The 24,252-nt window shown below is 44.8% G+C and overlaps 1 protein-coding gene across 1 annotated transcript; it reads left to right on the top strand.

Annotated features, from left to right (window-relative positions):
• The first annotated feature begins 16,273 nt into the window (after positions 1-16,273).
• Positions 16,274-16,693, top strand: LOC120688826. Its single transcript, XM_039971193.1, has one exon. It carries the CDS (start codon positions 16,274-16,276, stop codon positions 16,691-16,693), a length of 420 nt encoding a protein of 139 aa, XP_039827127.1.
• Positions 16,694-24,252: the final 7,559 nt, after the last annotated feature.

Below are 24,252 nucleotides of genomic sequence, written 5' to 3' on the forward strand. Positions count from 1 at the left end.
TTATAATGGTCTATCAAGTAATTTATTCTCTTGGTAAGAGATTCGGATAATCCATTTTGTGTATGTACAAAAACATTCCACATTAATGTCTAGAGCCATACAATAATAATTGAAGGCTTTTGAGGAGAATTTAGCGGCATTGTTAATCCTGATGGATTTGATTGTATGTTTCGGATAATATGCTCTTTAATTTGATAATTTGAGCAAATAATCATGCTTAGCATGTTTTCTTGTGGATAACAATACATACGAGACCATCTAGTTATGCATCAATAAGTACCATGAAGTACCAATTTGGTCCGACTAATGGATGAATGGACCACAAATGTCCCCTTGAATGCATTCAAGGAACTCTAGTGGTTCACTCTTGATCTTAAGATAAGAGGTTCTTAAGATTAATTTTCCCATGGCACATGTTGTGCACACAAATCTTCAAATCTGAAGATTTGGAGAATTTTTGAAATATTTATGTGGTAACCAATTGAATTGCCGATAATTTTTATGTCATCCATATCCAAGGATGATTAAGGCGATAATGCCATGTCTTGAGTATATCAAGATTCTGAAAATTATCTTGTACGCAACATTTCTATGGGTTTGAGTATGTGTAATACAAACCCGTTGATGTTGAAGGAATTATTTCAAGCATTTGCTTGATATATCCATAATTTTTATGATGAATTGATATTTATTATTGTTGTCATTATCTGTTTCCACATGGAAACCATTGTGACGGATATATTTTTGTAACTCAATAGGGTACGAATTGAATTGGGATATAGAAGTGTATCCTCAATTACTAATTGGGTACCCATAGGGAAAAATTAATGTGGCTTAACCAAAACCAATGATCACAATATCACAGCATGTGATTTGTGTGAAATTTTCTTAACTCCTTGTGAGATTTTGGATGTATTTAATTTCCCTGAGTATTAGTGGTATCATGTCCACTAAATAGATTCCTTTCTTGATTTGTATTGTTCCTATAGGATAATCCTTGACAACAAATATTTAAAACACAATATAAATATGGCTAGATAATCAAGTTTCTGGGAATTTTGGAGATTAGGTTATGTCTCCAAATATGTCGTTGGATTGAAATTCCATGACCATGTTGACAGTGCTCAATAGGTAGTTACATGTAATGGGATCTCCTCATTATCATGTTCTGTGGAACATCTTTATGGTGTTCCATAGGAATATCTTTGGAGCAACTGATATTACTATGTCAATTGTTGAAGTGAGTTTCAAACTTGTCCCCTAAAACTTATTTTTTAACAGATTTCAGATATAAATTAACCAAATATTTGGCATTGTTGTTCTTTTAGGGATTATGACAATCACACCTTTGACAAATTTGAGAGTTGTCATATTGAATATTTTTCTAAAAGTGCCTTTGCTTTGTTAGGACCCTTGTTTATGATGATGCTTAATTTCCCCTTGAAATTCAATTTGAATTTCATGCCACCAAATTTGTTTTGATATTCTGATCATTATAGTGATTGGATGATTCTTTGTTAAGAGCTCATCATTTTTTTTCTACTTGGGGTAGGTCATATATGAAATCAGAATATTTGGCATAGTTGTGCCGACGGTATTGTTGTTGCAATAACCTATTTAAAAGGGAAATATATGTCTTTTCGAGTATTTCTCCATCATCTATAGTTTGATAACAAAACTGAAGCTTGCAACAAATCTTGGGCACTGCAGAATTGTATTCTGCGATAGATTTGAAGTTCATAAGGCGGAGTAATTGCCCTATGCTTATTTTGAGTGCAACTCAAAATTTACGTGGATCCTCTTACATCGTTCTTGAGATCTAGGTGCATACAATGTCTCAAGAAATAATGTAGTATATTTGGTTGTATCTGAAAAATGGGCTTGTGGATTAGGTTCATTGATGCTAGCAATAAAACCCTTTGCTGTTAGCATTATTTTGGTATCCGTTGCCCAAGTCGGATAGTTGTGACTATCTGCTGTAGTTTCAGTAAAATCCTTGTTAAATAGATGCGCCATTTTGATACATGAGAAATCATGTGTAAATTAATTTATCGAGGTAAATTATATAATATATGTGTGTAAAATTTATGCAAAATAAAGAAATCAAGATGATTCTTGAATCATAATTTAAGGTATTTTAATTCAATAGTGCAACTATTTTAATTGTATTCCTGCAGGAATGATGACTTGATAGTCATATTATTATACAAATTTAATTTGTATAGAATATTTTGGATATACACATTATAGGTAATCAACATAAGATGTAGACCTTTAGTAACGGGAAAGTAATTTGCTGTCTAAAAGCATGGTCCCAGGGCAAATAAATTCTTAAAAAATTTATCGCAGTCGATGCCTAGGTCTCTATTATCGTGTGCTTTTCTAAAATTCAGATAATATATATACCTTAATTTAAATTTTGCATATTACTACATAATGTAGAATGTAAATCAAGTGTCATATTTGTAATGATACAAATAAAATAAATAGCATATGAAAAGGTTGTTGTAAAATAATATTTGTATAACCAATGTGAGATCTGCGGATCACATAATGTACAATTACTGCGGTAATTGTAGCATCCATATTATATTGGTGCTAATTTCTAAATTTGATGGTCTAGATAGAATTTTTCAATAATTATGCAAGTTCAGAATTGTCTGAGGACTAAAACAAAATAATATTGAGCCTTAAATATACAAATGTAGAATTGTATATTCTAAAATATGTAAATATATTGAAAACTGGGGGCATGTTTTTTATAAATATTCTACTGATGTAGAATAGTAAGTGTCAAATTGAAATATATCAAGAAACAATGGAACATGGTGAGATTGTTTAAAAAAAATCGCACAACAATTATGGGATCTGATGATCACAAAATGCTTAACAATTATGCAGCACGACGGGGTGGAGGTCCGCCGGCGAGGCGTCGCGCGCCGCGAGCGGGCGGCCGCCGTCGCGGAGGAAGAAGGGCCACGAGAGGAGGAAGAGGAGGGGCAGCAGGAGCCGGTGGAGCTGCACGTCCATTGTGATGGCTGCTGGGGCTGCCTAGCTAGTGGTACCTGCTGTCCATAATACATGGAGATGGAGTGTTTGTATAGCCACCGAAGTGGCCATCGGACACGTTAACGACGATCAATAGCTCCGGTATTAATGGCTGCCGCTACATGGAGCCGGTGCGGGTTATGTCCACGTAGACAGAGGTAAAGCAGGACAGTGAGAGGTATTGAGACAAGATATGATTGTTCAGATTTGTGGTGTGCTGATTTCTCACGTGGCTACTTCTTCTCTTTTAGTAGGGCCTGGAACGAAGGAATACAAAAGATAGGAACGGAAAAGAAATGTAGGAATAAGAAAGGAATGAGGTTGGAAAATAGAGGAATAGAAAAACATAGGAATTTTGTAGGAGTAGGTGTTTGGAACACAGGAGTAAGAGAAGAGTATAAGAAATTTGAAAAGTGGATGCTAATCTCATTTCTTTAAACTAAAGGTGTCTTTTGCTTCTCACTTCTAGTAAACAACTACCAGTGGCGGACCCAGCAATCCAATGGAGCCTGAGCTAAGCTATGGATAGTTCTTTTACCACTTCAGCAAACAAAGATCATGATCATGAATTGAATTACTAGCCTCATGCAGTGACAGCACAAGAGCCCGGGCCGGTGCCCAGGGTCGCCGGGCCCTGGGTCCGCCCCTGACAACTACCAATATGTCCTGTTTGACTGCTTAGTCCAACTAACAAGCATTAATTAGAGCACACATTGCATTTTTCAAATTGAGGCATGGCCATCGCAATGCATTTGCATAGGATGAAAAGAAAATGATTCCCTAATTTTCTGCTGTTTTTCTTTTCTTTTGGTATCGATGTGATGAGAACTTTACATGGAGCGTAAGCAGGAGTTTGCTTCTCTCCAATCACAGGAAAATTTCCTTTGGCTTCAAGTGGATGTTTTATTTCCTCCAAAACGTACAGGTTGTGAAAATTTTCCAAAGGAAAGGATTTGCTCAATCCTTTGCTCCAAACGCCATGAACAGTACTCAAGATGGAGGAATTCTGATTCCTGTATTTTTCCTTTGGAATTCCTCCAATCGAAGCAAAACCTCAAAGGATGGTTTAGATTGTGGTCTTCCCTTGGGCGCATTGGCTATGACTATGAGCACCTCCGAGATTGGCAGGAGGTGGGCCCACCTGGTATTCATCGAATGCCATTACTTTTAAAAAAATCAAGTATATATAATCATATACATGTATCTGTAATCAAAAAATAAAAAAATAATATCATCTCAAACATTTCACATCCAACCCACCTCCCTTTTCGAGATCGGCCACTCTCTGTCCGTCTCCCTCAGACACTCACTCGACTCGAACCCTACCCACGAGCTGCAGCTGCACCTTATTATATTGTGATCCAAATTCTGTACAAGAAAAAAGGCAAATTTCCGATGGAGCGGAGAGGAGGCCCGTCGCCGGGAGGCTTGGGCCGGAGCGCCCATCGCAGAAGCCCAAGCCAGGGACGCCGGGGGGGGGGGTGCGGAGCCCCCCGCGGTACGGTACATATACCTTAGATTAGTGTTTTGCTCCACAGTTTATTATTCCTCTTGTAAGCCGCCGCTAGGCGTTGTAAACACTCACCCGATATAGTGAAGTTCTTGCTGGTTGACGCCCGTGGTTTTTACCCTGTGCATTGGAGGGGTTTTCCACATTAAATCTCGTGTCTTCTTGCGGTTTGATCTTTCTGTTCTTCGTCGTTTGTTTCGCCATCGCTTCTAACACACCTCCATTGTGACGGCTGCTGGGATACCTAGCTAGTGGTACTTGCTGTGAATACATGGAGATGGAGTGTGACAGTGTGTAGTATAGCCACCGAAGTGGCCATCGGACACGTTAACAATGATCAATAGCTCCGGTATTAACGGCTGACCACAACATGGAGCCGGTGCGGTTGTGTGTCCACGTAGACAGTTAAAGCAGGAGAGTGAGAGGTATAGGGACAGGATGGTTGTTTAGATTTGTGGTGTGATGATTTCTCACGTGGCTATTTGCTTCCCTTTTCCTAGGGTCTGGAACCAAGGAATACAGAACATAGAAACGGGAAAAAAACGTAGGAGAAGAATAAAAACATAGGCATTTTATAGAGTAGGTGTTTGGAACACAGGAGAAAGAGAAGAGTATAAGAAATTTGAAAAGTGGATGCTAATCTCATTTCTTTAAACTAAAGGTGTCTTTTGCTTCTCACTTCTAGTAAACAACTAACAATATGTCCTGTTTGACTGCTTAGTCCAACTAACAAGCATTGATTAGAGCACACATTGGCCCTGTTTGAATCCAAGTGTTAGAGTTAGATTGGGGCCATCTAACCCAAAAGTATCCAAACAGGGTGGGTTAGAGTGGCTTAGATGCATCTAACCCGCCCCAAAAAACTATCCCCCATAAGGGTGCTTATTTGGTTTAGAGTGATGGGCCCCATGTTTTTTTTTTCAATCCAGATCCAATTGTGCCCAGGCGACTCGGCATCCCCTCCCCTCCCGACCCCTCGCGACTAGGAGGGGGCGCGACGGCGGATCTGACGCCCTCCGCCGCCGCCCTCCGCCCTCCGCAGCCCGCCGCACGTTCGCCGGCACGCCTCCCACCCCCGATGCCCGCCGCCGCTGGGCAGCGCCGCCAGCGCACCAGCTTTCGCCGCGCTTGCCGTCGCCGGACCACGTGCTGCGGCTGCACCCTGTGTCAGCGTGGAGCAGCGGAAGGAGTCGCTGACCACGGAGTTCCAGAGGCGCAGGAAGATGTTCGGCGCCGCCTCGTGCTCAGCGGCGGCGGTGGATGAGGACAAGGAGGCGGCCGTGGCGGAGGTTACCGTCGTGGCGGCCGAGGATGAGAGGAGGGAGAGGCGCGCCTCGGCCTCGAGGCGGACGGTCTCCCACTGGGTGATGTGGCGCGCAGCGGGGCAGGAGGTCGCCGCGGAGGCGGCGTCTGCGCCTGTCAGACCCGGGGCAGCGGGCCTGCTTATAGGCATAGAATGGTCTAGAGTAAGGGATAGCTCATGTATGTACCTTACTTCTTTTGTAACTACCCGAATAGGCGTAGAACTAGCTGCAGTACAAAGGAAACTATCCAATTATGTTGTAGTAGGACTCCAACTGTACTCGGCTAGAACTTTCCATGTAACCCTGTCCCCCCGGATATATAAGGGCGGGCAAGGACCCCCTCCAAACAATCAACACCTAAGGCAATACAAATCACCACACATGACGTAGGGTATTACGCAACTCGCGGCCCAAACCTGTCTAAATCTTTGTGTTCCTTGCACCATCGAGTTCCAGAGCCGCCGATCCCTACCTACAAACCTTACTGCTAAGGGTATCCCTGAGCAGGCTTGGCGGTAAACACCGACAGCTGGCGCGCCAGGTAGGGGTCTCGGCGAGTTCTTTGGCGAATTCGATGGCCAGATCAAGCCACGCCAACAACGTGCCTAAGGGCACAACTCTCCTTTTCGGTTCCTGGGCATGCATGGCTGGCAGATCGGGCGGCTTCTCCAGCCACCTTGTCATGCCTGACTCGCCTAAACCAAAAACCACTCCCCAACTCGCCGACATTCGCGAGCCCGCGGATCTCGACAAAAAAAAAGAGTTCTATCCGAACTCGACTCGGACAACCCAGAAAACGTGCAACTCCAACTCGAACTCTCGATTTAGTCGAGTTCGACACAAACTCTGATTCCGAAAAACTCCACTTTTCCGAAACTCTCGAAAAATACTTGACTCATCTCAAGATGATCAAACGCCCCAAGATCAAAAACTCAGAACTACTCAATGGAGTAAACCGAGTTTCACGATCAATAGAGGGCTGCATCAAACTTGCAGAAATTGCTCTTGGCTCATCACAACAGAACCCAGAAGTGTTGAACCCACCACAGAAAAGGTCAGGTGATATACTCTCAGGGATCGATCGAGTAAATTCCAAGCTCGCCGATTGCATTAAGATAGCTGAAGGCACCCTGCAAAACAAGGAGCAGAAATCGGGAGGAGGAATCTACAGGGGATCTGGTGAGACAAACCCCCGGCTTGTTCAGATGGGACCGCCTATCTCCAGGATACCTCAGAGCCCTTCACCAGAACCTGCTCACATTCGGACCCTTGAACCAGTCGAGTCCTCGTTCGATCAGGATTTTGATCACTTCATGAACGGTCTCAACAACTCTAAACCATTCGATGATCTCGAAGATTGGTCTCACAACATCGATCTATTCATGAACGCCATGGCCAATCCACCCGAAAACGCTGATGCTCTTTGGGAACTGGCTAAGCTTAAGATGGGAAAAGCCAAAGCTCCAGAACAATCCAGTAAGTCAATTCTCGACAAACCTTGGATTAAGGAGCCTAAAGGGCTAACTCCCACACAATCATGGCTACATTGGATGAACGAGAATGCCCTCCGTGTAGAGATGGGCATCCCGCTTCTCGCTCACCCAAAGCACACATACTCTAAAATCGGTGGACTAACCGATTCTGAATCCGAGTACTCTTTCAACTCGGAGGATGAGCTGGATGATCCTAATCTAGTACAGCAAGCAAGTCGAGTCCAACTCGGCTAAGAACTCCAAGTTCGATCAGGACTCCCTCCCTAACTTGGTCATATATGCAATGCCGCAAGGACAGACAGTGCGCCTAAGGAAGACACAAGATCCCACCGCCTCAGGCTCACAGCCAACGGATCTGCCTTACCAACAGAGCACCCCCTAGACCCGTCCTCATGCAAACAAGACCAAGAAGTTCAAGATCTTTGCCGTGAAATCCTCGTGGTTCGCATCTCCGAAGTTCCGGAACTTGAGGGTGATTCCATGGAGCGTCTCAACCTCGACGACTACAACTCTGATGATTTCGACGAGTACCTTTCTGACAACATGGAAACTACTCCTCCCACAATTACAGAAGCCCAGGCTACTACCAAGCAAGATCCGCTTGTACCTTCTCCAGCGGTGACGGTCACCGTGCAACTGGAAGAGCAGCATCCAGCAGAAGATCTCTATGAGCGTCACCGCCTGCTCAACCAGAAAAGGGCATTCAGGCGCCAGCGCCTAGCCAACAGTCAACAGGAATAGCAAGACGACAACTACGACTACTCCAACTGCGACCTCCGCAACGTGATCAACATTGGTCGTGACGCACGCAACGTCATCATCTCAAGGAGAAAGGAACGCAAGGAAGTCAAGGCTTATAGCCCTTCTTCCAACTACCGCATCCCACCAAAGGCTCCCGCATCCTTCAAGAAGTACAAGCCGACAAACACCCGTCCCAGGGTAAACCGCGCACCCCACATCATAGAGAAACATCTCTCGGCGGAGCCAGGGTGAACAAGACTCTACAGCGCAAGTGCTTCATCCACTCGAAGAGCTCTCACACGATCTTCGAGTGCGACTCACTCCGCAAAGCCCTCGGGGCACCCCTCCTAAAGGAGACTCTACCTACAATCTAGTCGAACCACCATATCGACTAGTTTTATCCTCAAAATAATTTTTTCATGTAAACCATTGCTCACGTCTAACGAGCAAAGGGTAGATCTTAAGAGTCAGAGTCTGTCATTTTACAACTATTATAATCTCGACAAATCCAAAATAAAAGTTGATTCCCTCCGTAAATCGACCACTTGGCTCTCGCTCACAAGACAGAATACCCCATCTCAAGCACTACCCCGAAAAGCTGCATCAGGGCAGCTATCGAGTAGTTGTCAAGGTTTACCCTTGAGTATCCTTTCAACATTTACGTCTTGGGCAACCCGACGGGGTTCGTACCTAACAGTTCTGTCTTAAGGATTACTCCAGTCCTTGGTTAAAGGACACCTTACTCTCCTCGCTCGAGTAAGTTTTGAATGTCTTTTTGGCATTTACGTCTTGGGCTACCCGACGGGGTTCGTACCTAACAGTTCTGTCTTAAGGATTACTCCAGTCCTTGGTTAAAGGACACCTTACTCGCCTCGCTCGAGTAAGTTTTGGATATCTTTTCGGTATTTACGTCTTGGGCAACCCGACGGGGTTCATACCTAACAGTTCTGTCTTAAGGATTACTCCAGTCCTTGGTTAAAGGACACCTTACTCGCCTTGCTCGAGTAAGCTTTGGATATCTTTTTGACATTTACGTCTTGGGCAACCCGACGGGGTTCGTACCTAACAGTTCTGTCTTAAGGATTACTCCAGTCCGTGTTTAGGGCACCCTACTAGCTGACTCGAGTAGATTTTGGATATCTTTTCGACATTTACGTCTTGAGCAACCCGACGGGGTTCGTACCTAATAGTTCTATCTTAAGGGTTACTCCAGTCCTTGGTTAAAAGGACACCCTACTCGCTGGCTCGAGTAGGTTTTGGATATCTTTTCGACATTTACGTCTTGGGCAACCCGACGGGGTTCGTACCTAACAGTTCTGTCTTAAGGGTTACTCCAGTCTTTGGTTAAAAGGACACCCTACTCACTGGCTCGAGTAGGTTTTGGATATCTTTTCGACATTTACGTCTTGGACAACCCGACGGGGTTCGTACCTAACAGTTCTGTCTTAAGGGTTACTCCAGTCCACATTTACGTCTTGGACAACCCGACGGGGTTCGTACCTAATAGTTCTGTCTTAAGGGTTACTCCAGTCCTTGGTTAAAAGGACACCCTACTCGCTGGCTCGAGTAGGTTTTGGATACTTTTTCGGCATTTTCGTCTTGGGCAATTTGACGGGGTTCGTACCTAACAGACTTGCCCTAAGAGTTACTCCGAGTCCTCGGGTAGGACACCTTACTTGCCTCGCTCGAGTAAGTTCACGATATTTCTAGAATATTTACGTCTTGGTTAACTCGACGGAGTTCAATCCTAACAGTTCTATTCTAGAAATTAATCCAGTCCATGTATAGGACATACTACTCGATGAGATCGAGTAGTCTGGGATATTTTCACAATAGTTGTATACTATCTGGGTGACCATGCAAGGTCCATCCTGACTGGTCAACTACGAAAATCCCTCAAGGAGTACGAATAAATTCTTGATACTCTAAAATAGGTTAACAAGAATCTCTTGTTCACCTATCTATCAAGGAACATCTCCAACTCCAAATACTCAACAAGAGTTTTTTCCCGGTGGACAACCAAATCCATACGAGCCTTCCCCAAACAAAGTTTTCCTTACAAAAGGAAATCTACACTAAGCTATGGCTTTTTACACTCTTTCAGTGCTTTTCCCACTTGGTTAATCCTGCGGGATTCATTCCTAATCGGTCAGCACTAGAGTTCTGATTCAGAATCATATAAACTCGACCTTATTCGAGAATACTTTGCCTCTTAAGGCACTTACGGATACAATTTCTCATATTGACTACTATAACTGAGTAGGCGCGATGCTACCAACACTCAGGACCTTCGAGTACCACTACTCGACATGCCAAAGGATTTCACAATCCTACCACAGAACAAGTACTTAAATATTACACAATATTTGTCCAAAAGTACTTCCGGCTCACATGCCAATTACAAACAAAAGTTCAAGGAGACTCAGCCTTGCTCAAGGACTCCACAATCTGGTTGGCCACCACGGAAGTTTCTTCCACATATTGACGGAATTGTTCGTCCGTACAATCAGCTTTGGCTCTCTTCCCTAGTGCGTCCAGACAAGTGGTCGGCTAGTAAGATTTTACCAACCCGAGCATGTGACCCACGTACTGACGAGTGGTTGTGGAGACATAACTTTCAAAGGCCTCGGTACTTTATGAAGTTTCCCCGCCAACGAGAGCGGTTCGCCCTCATTCCCCTCAGGAATCTCCATAACCTCGGCTATTTCTTGGGCAGCATCCCTGACTTCTCTCAGCTCTACAAGTTCTCGTTGCATCGAGTCTCGAGACTCTGACAAGGTCTTGAGCTGTTGAAGAACCGTCAAGGTCTCCCGGTCAGAGTCCTCCTTGATCTTTTTTGAGCTTTTCAATCTCATCTGCGTTTCGGTACATAAGAATCTTTAGATCCAGTACCAAGCTTTCCTGAATCTTTAAAGATTTTGCACAAGCTGTGTACTTGATTGAAAGAAAATCTTATAAACACCAAGCAGATCAACTAGTCGAACGCATAATATATGCTAAAGACTAACCCTTTTTGGATTGGGAGAGCTTCTTAAGCTTTCCCTCGAGAGCAGTCTTCTCAGACGAAAGCGTTTTCACCCTCTCTCTCAGAGCATTCAGCTCTGTATCATCGTAAGCTTGGCCAGCCTCTCGCCCCAGCGCCTCCTACAAAAATAAAAAGATCAGTATACTACTCAATCTATACTAAAGTACTCGAAGTATTCGACTACTTACTTCCAGCAGCTTGAAAGCAAACTCCACCTTCTCACGCGACAAGCCACTTCACGATGTGACCTGGGAAGTACTCGCTAGCACCTCAGAAATAGCCCTTTTGGGCACATCAGCAATCTTCCCTACAGCATTCCCTGTATTTTGGGAATCTAAAGGAAAAATATGCTACTTAATCAAATTAAGAGCAGTAAAAAGATACCTTTCTTACAAGGTGGTACAAGCTTACCTGCAGGGGTCTCCTCGGGCTGATCCTTGCTGCCTCCCTCAGGAAGCTTCACGCCTTCTCCCTCCTCTGGAAGCTTGTCGCTTCCGCCATCCTTTGGGACCTCCTCATTGCCCCTTTCGGAATTTGGCAAGGGAGAATCCAGAAGCATAGTGTTGGCCATGGCCTCCGCATCTTGAGCACTCACATCAGGAGTGTTCGGGGGCTTCTCCTCCACCGATTTGGAGACCGAGAATTCAGTCTCCACGTTTCCCTCCAGGACTACATCGCTGAAAAGACAAAGTAGTTAAAAACTACTAGACATAAAAGCATATCCTATAGCCACAAGTTTTGAGGAACTTACGAAGGAGCTCTTCTCAGAGCAAGACCCTTGATGCCAAACTTGCGAACATGCTTCACAACTATGGCCTGATTCCCCGCATCAATGACTTTATTTGCATCGGAACAACTCGTCGAAGGAGTAGCCCCGGTCCCACTTGACGGGTCCACTGTGGTGGAAGAGACAGTCTGCGCCACCACAGTATCATCCCCAGATGACGATATTCGTGGCATTTTAGCCGCCGGACTTAAAAAAGCAAAACACAAATCAGCAAATCGAAAACAAAAAGTACTCGATTCCAAAATAACTAGCTACTTACTTGTCGCTAGCAGTTTGGGAGGAGCCGCGACGCTTCTTCGCCACAGATCGAGTACTGCTGGGATGCCCAGTTTGGGTATCGGTACTCGGAGTAGGGCTGAGATCCCTATCACTCCTTTCCCCAGCTTCCTCCTCATCTGGACAACCAAGACTATACATAAGTACTGTTTGTATGAGACTTCATATGAACATATTTGGACTTGGTCAACAAATCGAAAAGTTTGGAAGAACAAAAGGGCGATTAAATGCCTGGCAGTGAAGGACTACTTTTAAAGTGCTCCACATCCTCCTACAGAAAGCAACATCCTATCAGATTTTTACTATGGTATAGTACTCGATTTATACACATCGACAACTCTTATCAAGTACCTGCTTCGATGGATTCGCAGCGGAAAAAGTACCAGGAACAACTGGAACTTTCTTTACGTTCCTCAGCAGTCGTTGTACTCGACTAAATGCTACATCATCCGAGATCTCTTCCTTCGAGTATCTTGACGAATCAGCTGTTCCCTGATACTGGAATCCAAGCGTTTCCCGAGCCTGTAAGGGCTGGATCCTTCTCTTCATGCAGTCGAACACGACTGCTTCCCCAGTCAACATATTTTGCTTCAGAACGGCAATTCGCTCGAGAAGTCCAGGGATCTGACTCTCGTCCACTGGTTTTTTATTCTACTCAGGCCATTGGATTGGAGGGCCTGAAGTAATTGGTGGAAAGCGTCCTAACTGGTTCTCGACATAGAACCATTTGAGCTTCCACTCGATTACTTTATTGCTAAGACTATAAGAGATGTACTCTCTATCCTTTCTTTGCCTAAGCTGGAGACCCGCACCTCCTACTACATCTAAAACGAAGGAGTCAGGTTGCGGTTTCAAATGGAAAAGAAATCGGAAGAGTTCGAAATGGGGCTCGATGCCCAGAAAAGCTTTGCACAAATGCACGAAGATAGAAATATGAACGAAGGAATTGGGGGTCAAATGATGAAGCTGGATCCTGTAGTAGCGCAGGAGTCCAGAAAAGAAAGACGAGCATGGAAACCCTAATCCTCGTTCCAAGAAGGAGGTAAAAGCAATAATTTCACCCGTATTTTCATACGGATGATCTTTACCCAAGGCTGGACGCCATTGGATAATAGATCTGGAAACCAAAAGACCATGCGAAACTAAAGTTTCAAGGTCAGATTGGGAACACTTGTGTTCCAGCCTTCCTCACGGGTTGGCTCTGTAGCCGCACCCTTCGCCTTGGTCGCCTTCTTGGGAGCCATCCGGAAATCAACGGATCGTTTCACGCGCATACAATGGCGGAAACCCTAGGGTGAGAATGGGGAGCGAAAGGGAAGTAAGAACTCTAGATCTGGGGGCTTGAATGCAAAGACAGATCTAACGCAGTAAAAGCAAGTGGCGGCCGGTGGGAAAAAAACCTAGTTACTGTTTCATTTTTTAATGGCGGTGGCAGCATGGTTAAAACACCCGACAGGCCAACAGTCCGTTGCAAATCGTGGAAACAATGGGATTTTCTGAGACATTCCTTTTTCTAAGAGATTACATTCTGGAAAAAGAAAACACTCACATTCCTAGTCAACTACTCGATTCTTTTTCCCATGTAACTTTACAGCAACTCGACACAGCATAACTACTTGATATTACAACTCGAGTACTTTTTCCCATGTAACTTTACAGCAACTCGGGTCTGCTTGCACACTTCTTGGCTTCCTGGGAAACCTGCTGCAGCTAGATCAGCCTGAGGCCGTGACAAAGTATAAACTTGTTATTCCCACTAAGGGAATAATGGTACTAGTATTCTGGGAGAAAAGTTTCAAGAGTATGGAGGCAGATTACAGTAATCACCTCGCAAGTCCTCTTGTAGCGTCTTCTGGAGAAACTTCTCCTTCTCCCAGGATACGATTGTGACAAGATTAAGGCCCCTTGCCAGAGATGCAGTTCTTGGTTGCTCACAACCTGGGAATCCCTAGGATGTGACACAACAAGACTCCACTTATCCCTTGAAACCCTACCTCATTGGAATATGCTAGGACATGATGTCCAAAATGGATTCGATGAGAGCATTGGGGATGTAGGAGGAGGCAGCAAAGACTTCTCTTGTCACTCGCAAGTTCTCTTCTAGCATCTTTTGTTGGAAGGAACTACGAAAAATTCAGGAGGGCGAGAGTAAGAACACCAAGGATAAACCATGGCTGCTACACTTTAATGCTTCTGGCAAAGGTCTCTCTCCCACCTTTTATAGCTACAAGGGGGCTTATTGAAGGAGAACCTGTGACTCAACAGTGCATGTTTCACGGACGCATTCATGGCAGCATTCACGAATGCATTCATAGACGAAATTTTGTAGATTCTCCAAACAGTAACGTTTCTCGTGAGCGCTGAATAAAGAGCCGTACATCCTGGGTTTTATTCCTGAAGTTATTTTGGGTGCAATCAGTGTGGCGTATCCAATTGTATCATTTTTTTGGGATTTTACCCGAAAAAGAGGTCTTTTCAGATACCGGATCTGATGAATCCTTAAAATAATTCGAAGGGTAAAATCTAATGCCACGTCTTGAATCCTTAATTCCAAATCTACACTCGGTGGCTACTCGCAGTATAAGGGATTTTGATTTAAGGCTCGGGGCTGCGGGATATGTGCATCAGAGATTTATTTTTCAATTTTTTTGGAAAATAAAGAAGGAAAAAGACTGAAGTGACCCTCATCCTGATTCTGCGATTCAACCTAAGGCTCGGGGGCTACTCCACATGGAGCACGAGTACTTCGCGCACCATATATGATCAAGATTTCAGGGCTTGAGTACCTCACAGCCTCGGAGCAACCAGAAGTACTTGGAGGACTACTCGACGTATCTGAAGGAAGGCCCAGAAGTAACCAGAAGGATGTTCTGACTACTTGAAGTACTTGAAGACGCCCAGCCAAGTACTCGACGCTTGCAGGACTCGGCTACGAAGAGCTCGGGGGCTTGTCAGACCCGGGGCAGCGGGACTGCTTATAGGCATAAAATGTTCTAGAGTAAGGGATAGCTCATGTATGTACCTTATCTCTTTTGTAACTACCCGAATAGGCGTAGAACTAGCTGCAGTACAAAGAAAACTACCCGATTATGTTGTAGTAGGACTCCAACTGTACTCGGCTAGGACTTTCCATGTAACTCTGTCTCCTCGGATATATAAGGGCGGGCAGGGACCCCCTCCAAACAATCAACACCTCAGGCAATACAAACCACCACACAGAACGTAGGGTATTACACAACTTGCGGCCCGAACCTGTCTAAATCTTTGTGTTCCTTGCACCATCGAGTTCCAGAGCCGCCGATCCCTACCTACAAACCTTACTGCTAAGGGTATCCCTGAGCAGGCTTGGCCGTGAACACCGACAGCGCCGGCGAGCGCCTCTTGACGGAGCTGATGGAGTGTAGTTTTTTTTACCATAATTGAGGACTTGTATGTTTAAGTGAGACATCTCATTTATATGGACAAATTAATTTTTATCATGTTTTCCTTGCTTCATTTGTGGAGATGATTTATTTGTGATATTTGTGAGCGGCAGGAGGCCACACAAGAGCTGACCGCACCAGATCCATATAAAAAGAGACTTTAAAGGAGTCAAATGATTGGAAAAGTGCCTTTAATCTAACTCTAACCCTTGCATCCAAACACCACTTTAGTTAGAGTTAGTTGAGAGTTAGTCTACAGCTAAAAACTAGCTCTAATTTCTAACCAAGTTAGAGTATCCAAACAGGACCATTGTATTTGCATAGGATTAAAAGAAAAATATTCCCTAATTTTCTGCTATTTTTTCCTATTGGTATCGATGTGATGAGAACTTTACATGGAGCGCGTAAGCAGGAGTTTGCTTCTCTTCCATCATAGGAAAATTTCCTTTGTCTTGAAGTGGATGTCTTATTTCCTCCAAAACTTACAGGTCAGGATGCAAGTGGATCATAATCGGGTCAACCAGTGGCTGACCCAAGCTACCCATCAAGATTATTTCTGGGTTTTGGTTTAGCATGACCCATTACAACATTTACCCATGGGTCAACCCAAACCACCAAAATTCCAGCGGAGCGTCGCCGCTCCAGTACAAGGTACCAGCCAGCCGCCATGGTCGCCCGCCGCTGCAACCCCGCTGTGCCCAGGAGCATGGTGCGTGTGGCCGGCAGCCCCGTCCAAACCACGATGACCGCGCGGCCGGCCATCACGCGTCGATGGGTGTACGGCACCCTATGGCTCCAGCACCGCGTCCTTTGCTCCTCCTCCGGCCTCACCGTCGGCCTGGGCGTGCAGTGGGCGCCGCCCTTCCGCAGGCTGCCCGCCGGCGCAGAGCCGCGCTCGGGCACGTTGCAGCTGTGCGTCGGCAACCGCTGCCTCATCTACCAGCTCAGGTTGGCCGGCGGCGGAGCCGTGCTGCAGATCCTGCGCCGGTTCCTCGCAGACGCCCGCGTCACGTTCGCGGCGCGCAACATCGAGGCGGACCACCGGATGCGCAGGCACCACGGGCTGGAGGTCGAATCGATGCTTTAGCTCCGCGCCGCCGCCGCCCTCGGCGGCATGGGGAACGCCGCATCGAAGGTCCACGGCTTCGGATCCGCTGAGCACACCGCCTCGTATGACCCTGGCTCGTCCTTCTTCTTCTCCTTCTCCTTCTCGTCCACCTCCGCCGCTACTGCTGTGAGCCTGTGACAGTTCCCCATTGTAGCCGAATCAAGAGCCGAGCAGGGACAAACACTGAATCAAGGAGCAATCAAGATTCAGGACCAAGAGCCTCTGTAGACGTGGATTTGTAAGGGGGGATGTGGAGGTGCGCCATGGAAGAAACACGAAGGGAGTCGTCGACAGCCGCCGGGCGGCCTAGGAGGGAGGGGAATCAACTAGTTGGGTGTTGTGGAGCTGTTGCAGATGGGCAGCAACACCAGCACCTGGGGATGAATGGGTGGAGCCGCTGCAGGGGAGGGGAGCTCGGGACGAGATCTCGTGTGACGATCGGGTTAACCAAATAACCCACAACATTTAGTAGTGCTTGACACCAAGATTGAGTGGGCCAACCCCGTGGGTAATTACACCAAATTTTAGTTTTTGGGTAGTGGGTCATTGGGTTGACCCATAAAAATCTGCATCCTGACTTACAGGTTGCGAAAACTTTCCAAAGGAAAGGATTTGCTCAATCCTTTACTCCAAACGCCATTTACAATACTCAAAATGGAGGAATCCTGATTCATTCCTCCGATCCAAACAGAACCTCAAGGATGGTTGAGATTGTGGTCTTCCCTTGGGCGCATTGACTCTTACTATAAGCACCTCCGAGCTCGGTAGGGGATGGGCCCACCTGATACTCAAGGGTATTCATTTAATGCCTATTACTTTTTTTAAAAAATAAGTATATATAATTATATACATGTATCTGTATTAAAAAATAAAAAATATCATCTCAGACTATTCACAACCAGCCCACGTCCCTTTTCAAGATGGACCGAACAACCTAAAAATCAGTCAACTGGCCGACCTATCCTTGTTCTCCCACTCGGCCACTCTGTCTCCCTAAAACCCTCACTCAACTTGAACCCTACCCACGAGAGGTCGACCGGCAGCAGCAGGGGGCAGCGACGGCGAGTGCCTGCGGGCTCTGGGTACGCAGGCGTCGGTGGCGGATTAGCGGGCGGCTTTGGCCTTGCGCAAGGAGGTCCTCGAATCCGAGGTGAGCTGCGCGGAGACGAGAGCGGGGCAACCTGCGGTGGCGCAACAATGCGGACCAAGAGATTGCCTGCCCACTTAAAGCACCCCGCATCCGGATGTAGTTTTGGGCTATAAATTAGACCCATCCATTAGCGTGCATATTACGAGTAAGTTGGAGAGAATCTATGCATGCATGCAAAAGTAGACAAGATTGATGACATCACTCATGTGCATGTAAATCCAAAACTAAAAAAACTATAACTATTAAACGGAGCATCATATAATATTTGAATTGCACCATTATCTTTCTTATGATAAGATCTTCAAAACAAGACCACACTAATCTATGTTTGCACAATATTTATACTATTTTTTTTAATATTAAATAATTATTTTCGAGTACTGGGAACAAATGATTTAACAACACGAACAAATAATTATTTTTACGAACAAAAAAAGTAGACATAATGAATAAATAGTAATGTACACCGAACAATAAAACGTTAAATATCGCGAACACTTCATTGTATAGAATAAATAATAGAAAAAGATATCAATAATAAATAAGTCAATATGACCGAACAATTTAATCTAACAAACAAATAAATAAGTTATACACCTAAAATAATCAAATTGTGAACACAGAATAAAATATTACTATCTATTAAAAATTAATTGATAGACTGCCGGTGTTTACCGCCAAGCCTGCTCAGGGATACCCTTAACAGTAAGGTTTGTAGGTAGGGATCAACGGCTCTGGAACTCGATGGTGCAAGGAACACAAAGATTTAGACAGGTTCGGGCCGCGAGTTGCGTAATACCCTACGTCATGTGTGGTGGTTTGTATTGCCTTAGGTGTTGATGATTTGGAGGGGTCCTTGCCCGCCCTTATATATCCGGGGAGATAGGGTTACCTGAAAAGTTCTAGCTGAGTACAGTTGGAGTCCTACTACAACACAATCGGGTAGTTTCCTTTGTATTGCAGCTAGTTCTACGCCTAACCGGGTAGTTACAAAAGAGGTAAGGTACATCCATGAGCTATCCCTTTAGAACTTTCTATGCCTGTAAGCAGTCCCGCTGCTCCGGGTTTGACAAGCCCCGAGCTCTTCGTAGTCGAGTCCTGCAGGAGTCGAGTACTTTTGAAGGCGTCTTCGAGTGCTTCGGGTGCTCTGAACTTCTTTCTGAGTCTTCAAACAAGTGCATCGAGTGGTCTTCCAAGTACTTCCGGCTGCTTTGAGGCTATGAGGTGCTCAATCCCCGAAATCTTAATCATATATGGTGCGTGAAGTACTCGCGCTTCATATGGAGTAGCCCCCGAGCCTTAGGTTGAATCGCAGAATCAAGCTGAGGATCATTTCAATCTTTTTCTCTTCTTTTATTTTTCAAAAATCTTGAAAAATAAATCTCTAATACATATATCCCGCAGCCCCCGAGTCTTGAATTTAAATCTCTCCATTTAGATTTAAGAATCAGTGTAAACTCGTGGCAAGAATGAAAACTTCCCTGAAAAGGAAAGAATCCATTGGCCTCCAAATATTCAGAAAATTGCCATTAGATACCGTATAAAGCCCGTTGAAAACTTCCGAGGGTTTTACCCCTTTAAACTCTTGTTTGCTGTCAAACTCAGATTCATATTTGCCTCTTCTCAGTCAAATTCCAAAAGCCCCTCCCGTAACCCCCGAGCCAAAACTCGTGACTTTGAGATGACTCCCAAGAAGAACAAATCCAAGGTTGAAGAGGAAACCATCGCCAATATGTCTACGGGCTGGCATAAAAGCAAGATGTCTGAATTATTGGTTCAAGAATTGGAGAATATGGGTCTCCTCCAAGAGCAGTGCGTGAGCCAATGGCGCGCTGGTGAAGGAAAAGATTACCCTATGGAAGGTACCCTTGATATCGTTATGTTCCGTGATTTTGTGGAACGTGGTCTCACTCTTCCTGTAAGAGTTTTTTTATAGATTGCTTCAGTTTTGGGGAATCCAATTACACCATCTCACTCCCCAATCCATCTTACATATTTCCATTTTTACTCATTTCTGTGAGGCATTCCTTGGGATTCTTCCCTATTTCCACCTTTTTCAACATTTCTTCTTCCTTGTTCCAGTCCCTGATGCCACCAATCCTGCCGTCATTGGGGGATGTGAATTAGTACTCCGTCCTGAGACCCGAGGCGAGTACTTGTCTTATGATCCAGTGGGTAAAGGAGCCGAATGGAAGAAGTTATGGTTCCATATTGGGAACTTTGAATCCCCGCTTCCAGAAAGGGTTGCTGGCGCCCCCCAGGTCCAGGAAAGCTGGTCGAGTAAAGGACTTGGTGGCAGGCAAGTTGGAATCATTCTGCGTGTTATTGCCACTATCAAGAGCAAAGGAGTCACTGGAGATCATGTGGTATATTCCTTTGTTAGTCGTCAAGTCCAACCTCTCCAGCTCCGAAAGCATCTTGCCTTTAGATATGAAGGCAAGCAGGACCCCACTAGATGTCTCCAGAACCAATGTCTTAGTCCGAAGTAATCAAGAGATGCTGCAAAGTACTCGACAACTTCGACAAGTCTTTGACGCTTCCAATGCTCTTCTGGGCACAAAATCCTCCCGAGAATGTATGGGTAGGTGTTGAAAACCATGTCGAATACTTGTAGTTAACCATTTTTGATCTTCTGACTAATTCTTGGCTTCTTTCTGCAGAAAAATTATAAGTCCTGGTATTGTATGCCTCCAACTTCTGTAGATGCTGATTCTGATGACAGCAAGAAGCCAAAGGCGACTCCCGGATCTTTGTTACAGAGAAAATTTCCTCGTCTTGATGCCGGCCAGTAAGTACCTAATATACTGTTGATTTTATCCTGTTTGCCTCAGCTTTCTTATTCAGAATCTTGCTTGGCTAGAATCCAATATCTTTCGGCACATGAAAAAGATCAAGTTCAAGACTTCCGCAACTGGGTGTCGGGTGGTTCGGAGGGAACTAGTCGATCGGCCCCCGAGTCACCTGTAATAGGGTTAATCGAGACTCCAGCTGCCAGTTTGCCAAATACAGGCACAGCTGGAAAACCAAGCGAACCAAACCCTAAAGCACATGATCATACTCCTGCGACTGCTGAAGGAGCCTCCAATGCTTGTGAGCCTAGAAGTAGTGGGGCTGAAGGGTCGAAAGGTCCTTCCGTTCGACTGGTACCCTTCCAGTCTATGCCTCAGTCAACCTAGGAAGAGTTGGGAAAAGAATTGTTCGATGATCCTTTGTTGACTGTAGACAATATGAAGAAGCTCGCAGATTGTATGCAATGGAGCTTTAAATTTACCAAGGTGAGTCTTCTGACGCAACTTGTCATCGTCGAGTAGTAATCGATGTCTGATCAGACTTGCCTTGTATGTTACAGGATGTAGCCAATCAATCTTTCCTAAAGTCTCATGCTCTGTATAAGACTGTAGACAACCAAAAGATCTTGGAAGAGCAGAAAGCCATGATTGCCAAACGGCTAGATGAAGCCCTTGCTACTCGGAATAAACTTTAAGAAGCAATTCAACAGCATCATCTGAAGGTTTGTGACATGAAGCGCCAGATCAGGAGCCTTGAAGAAGAAAAATTAAAGCTTCAAGAGGAAATCTCCAGACTTCAAAAGCAATTGCAGACTGTCCAAGGCTGTAAATATTCAATCTTTTGCCTTGATTTTGCTTTGTCAATAATGATTACTGAAATATCCTTTCATCAGGTCCTCCATAAGATCATACTCGACTAGTTGCAGCAGCTCAAGCTCATGTGGATGTGGTTGATACTGAAGAAGGGTCGTCAAATGGCAAGGCCTTGGTGGAGCATTTGGAAGAAGCTCCCCAAAATTTTTTTGATGTCATAACGGCTACTTCCAAGAATTATCTAACCCACATGATAGGAGTTGTCAAATCTTACTTGCCTCACTTCAACTTAGCTCCCATAGCTAAGGGAATATCTCCCACTTGTTCCGATGAAAAATTTCGGGACTATTGTAAGGAATCAGAAGTGATTGCTGAGGAGATTCTGAAGAACATGGCAGAGTAGACTGCTTGTAACAACTCTTGTAATCTTCATTGGGTTCTTGTCATTGTTCATAATTTGTATCCTGTTGGTGTGTCTTCAGAAGCATGATCTGAAACCGTAGGTTAAGTATGAGCTAATTGATCAAGCAAGTAGAATACTCGAAAGGAGTAACCCTTAAAGTTAATCATTTAGGGTGAGTCCCGTCAGACTACCCAAGTAGAAAAACTTGCAGAGGTATCCATAAACTACTCGAGCAAGCGAGTAGTGTATCCCAACCAAGGACTGGAGTAACCCGTAAGACAAAACTGTTATGTACGAACCCCGTCGGGTTGCCCAAGACGTAAATGTCAAAGGGATATCCAAAAATTACTCGAGCAAGGCGAGTAAGGTGTCCTTTAATCAAGGACTAGAATAATCCTTAAGGCAAAACTATTAGGTATGAGCCCCGTCGGGCTATCCAAGACGTAAATGCCAGAAAGATATCCAAAACTTACTCGAGCGAGGTGAGTAAGGTGTCTAACTTGTAGACTGGAGTAACTACTAAGATTGACATGTTAGGGCGAACCCTGTCGGGTTGCCCAAGATGGACAAAATGTAGTAGTATCCATAACATACTCGAGCAAGCGAGTAGTTTTGCTTTTACAACAAGGCTGGAGTTCCTTATAGTTGACCTGTTAGGATGAACTCCGTCGAGTTACCCAAGATGGACAGCTAATAAAGGTATCCAGACACCTTCTCGAGCTAGGCGAGTAGGTTATGCCCTTATATTAAGGGCAAGGATGCTGCTTGTTTAGTTATCCTGATGGAAAACTGTGTAAGCTATCCTGAACTGGTGATGCTATCAGATATAGAAATTGCCTTTAATGTAGTCGATATGCCGGTAAGGACCCTTACTTTATTAAAAGAACCAACTGACATCACCATATTGCTTGGATCAAGGATAGAACTTGCGCAAGTGCTCAATATTCCAGGAATTCGGTACCTCGTTGCCTTCTGCATCAGTGATTCTGTATGATCCTGGTCTTGTAACCTTGGTTACGATGAATGGTCCTTCCCATCTGGAATTTAGGTTGTGCAGTCCTGTCTCATCCTGGATCCTTCGTAGAACTAGATCTCCAATGCTGAAGGATCTTTGCTGGATGTTGCGGTCATGATAGCGTCTGACTCCTTGAAGATATCTAGCCGATTGAGTTAAAGCGTTGACTCTAGCTTCTTCGACTGAATCTAACTCAAGTTATCGAGCTTCATCTGCTTCTCCTTCTTGATAAGCTTCTACTCTTGGAGATTTCCAGATGATATCAGCGGGCAGTATAGCCTTTGACCCATAGGTAAGGAAAAAAAGAAGATTGTCCAGTTGCTTTGCTAGGTTGGGTTTGCAACCCCCAGACTATGTGAGGAAGCTCCTGAATCCACTTGCCACCTTTCTTGGTATTGGCGTCGTAGAGTCTTTTCTTCAAGCCATCGAGTACTAAAGCATTGATGCGCTCAACTTGACCGTTAGCCCGAGGATGGGCTACTGAAGCATATTTGACCTCAATGCAGGAGTTGTCATAGAAATCCCAAAAAGATTGTGACGTGAAGTTAGAGCCAAGATCTGTAATGATAGTATGCGGAAAGCCGAATCTGTGGATAATGTCAGAGATGAAATCCACTGCTCTTTCTGATGAGATCTTGACAATGGGCTTGTACTCGATTCACTTAGTGAACTTGTCGATTGCTACCACCACATGATTGAATCCTCCTGGAGCGATGGCTAATGGTCCGATCATGTCCAAATTCCAACAGGCGAACGACCATGATTGAGGGATTGTTATCAGATTGTGTGCTGGGACGTGAGTCTTCTTGCTGAAAAATTGGCAGCCAGGGCACCATCTGACCAGGTCTTCTGTGTCTGAAACAGCTGTTGGCCAAAAGAATCCTGACCTATATGCCTTGCTGACTAGTGTCCTTGATGCAGCGTGGTTGCCGCAAACTCCTTAATGTATTTATTTGAGGATGACTTTGCCTTCTGTTGACACCGTTTTTTGACACGTGTCAAGGAAGGTGATTTCGGTGAAGGAAAGGTGGCCGATTCAAAAGAAATCAAAAGATGCACAGAGTTGGGATTGGCCGATGGGAGTTCGTCCGATGGACCAGAAGAATATTCTGTGAAGATGCTGATTAGTCCGCTCTGATACTCGGCCGATGGAGAGTTGCCGATGAAGTCAAGGAAGGAGGAGAGGATCCGGACTCTGCGAGGATCTTGATGATTAGGTTGTAGTATTTAAAGTAGTTTATCTTTACATAGTCTTTTCTTTTAAGTTAAGTAATATTCGCCATAATCGGCTAGGACTTGATAGCGCTAGGCTATATATATCAGTTGTAAGGGATCGGAAAAACTTGATACACATCCAATACAACAAAC

Source organism: Panicum virgatum, chromosome 9N, assembly GCF_016808335.1.
Source record: "Panicum virgatum strain AP13 chromosome 9N, P.virgatum_v5, whole genome shotgun sequence".
NCBI lineage: Eukaryota > Viridiplantae > Streptophyta > Magnoliopsida > Poales > Poaceae > Panicum > Panicum virgatum.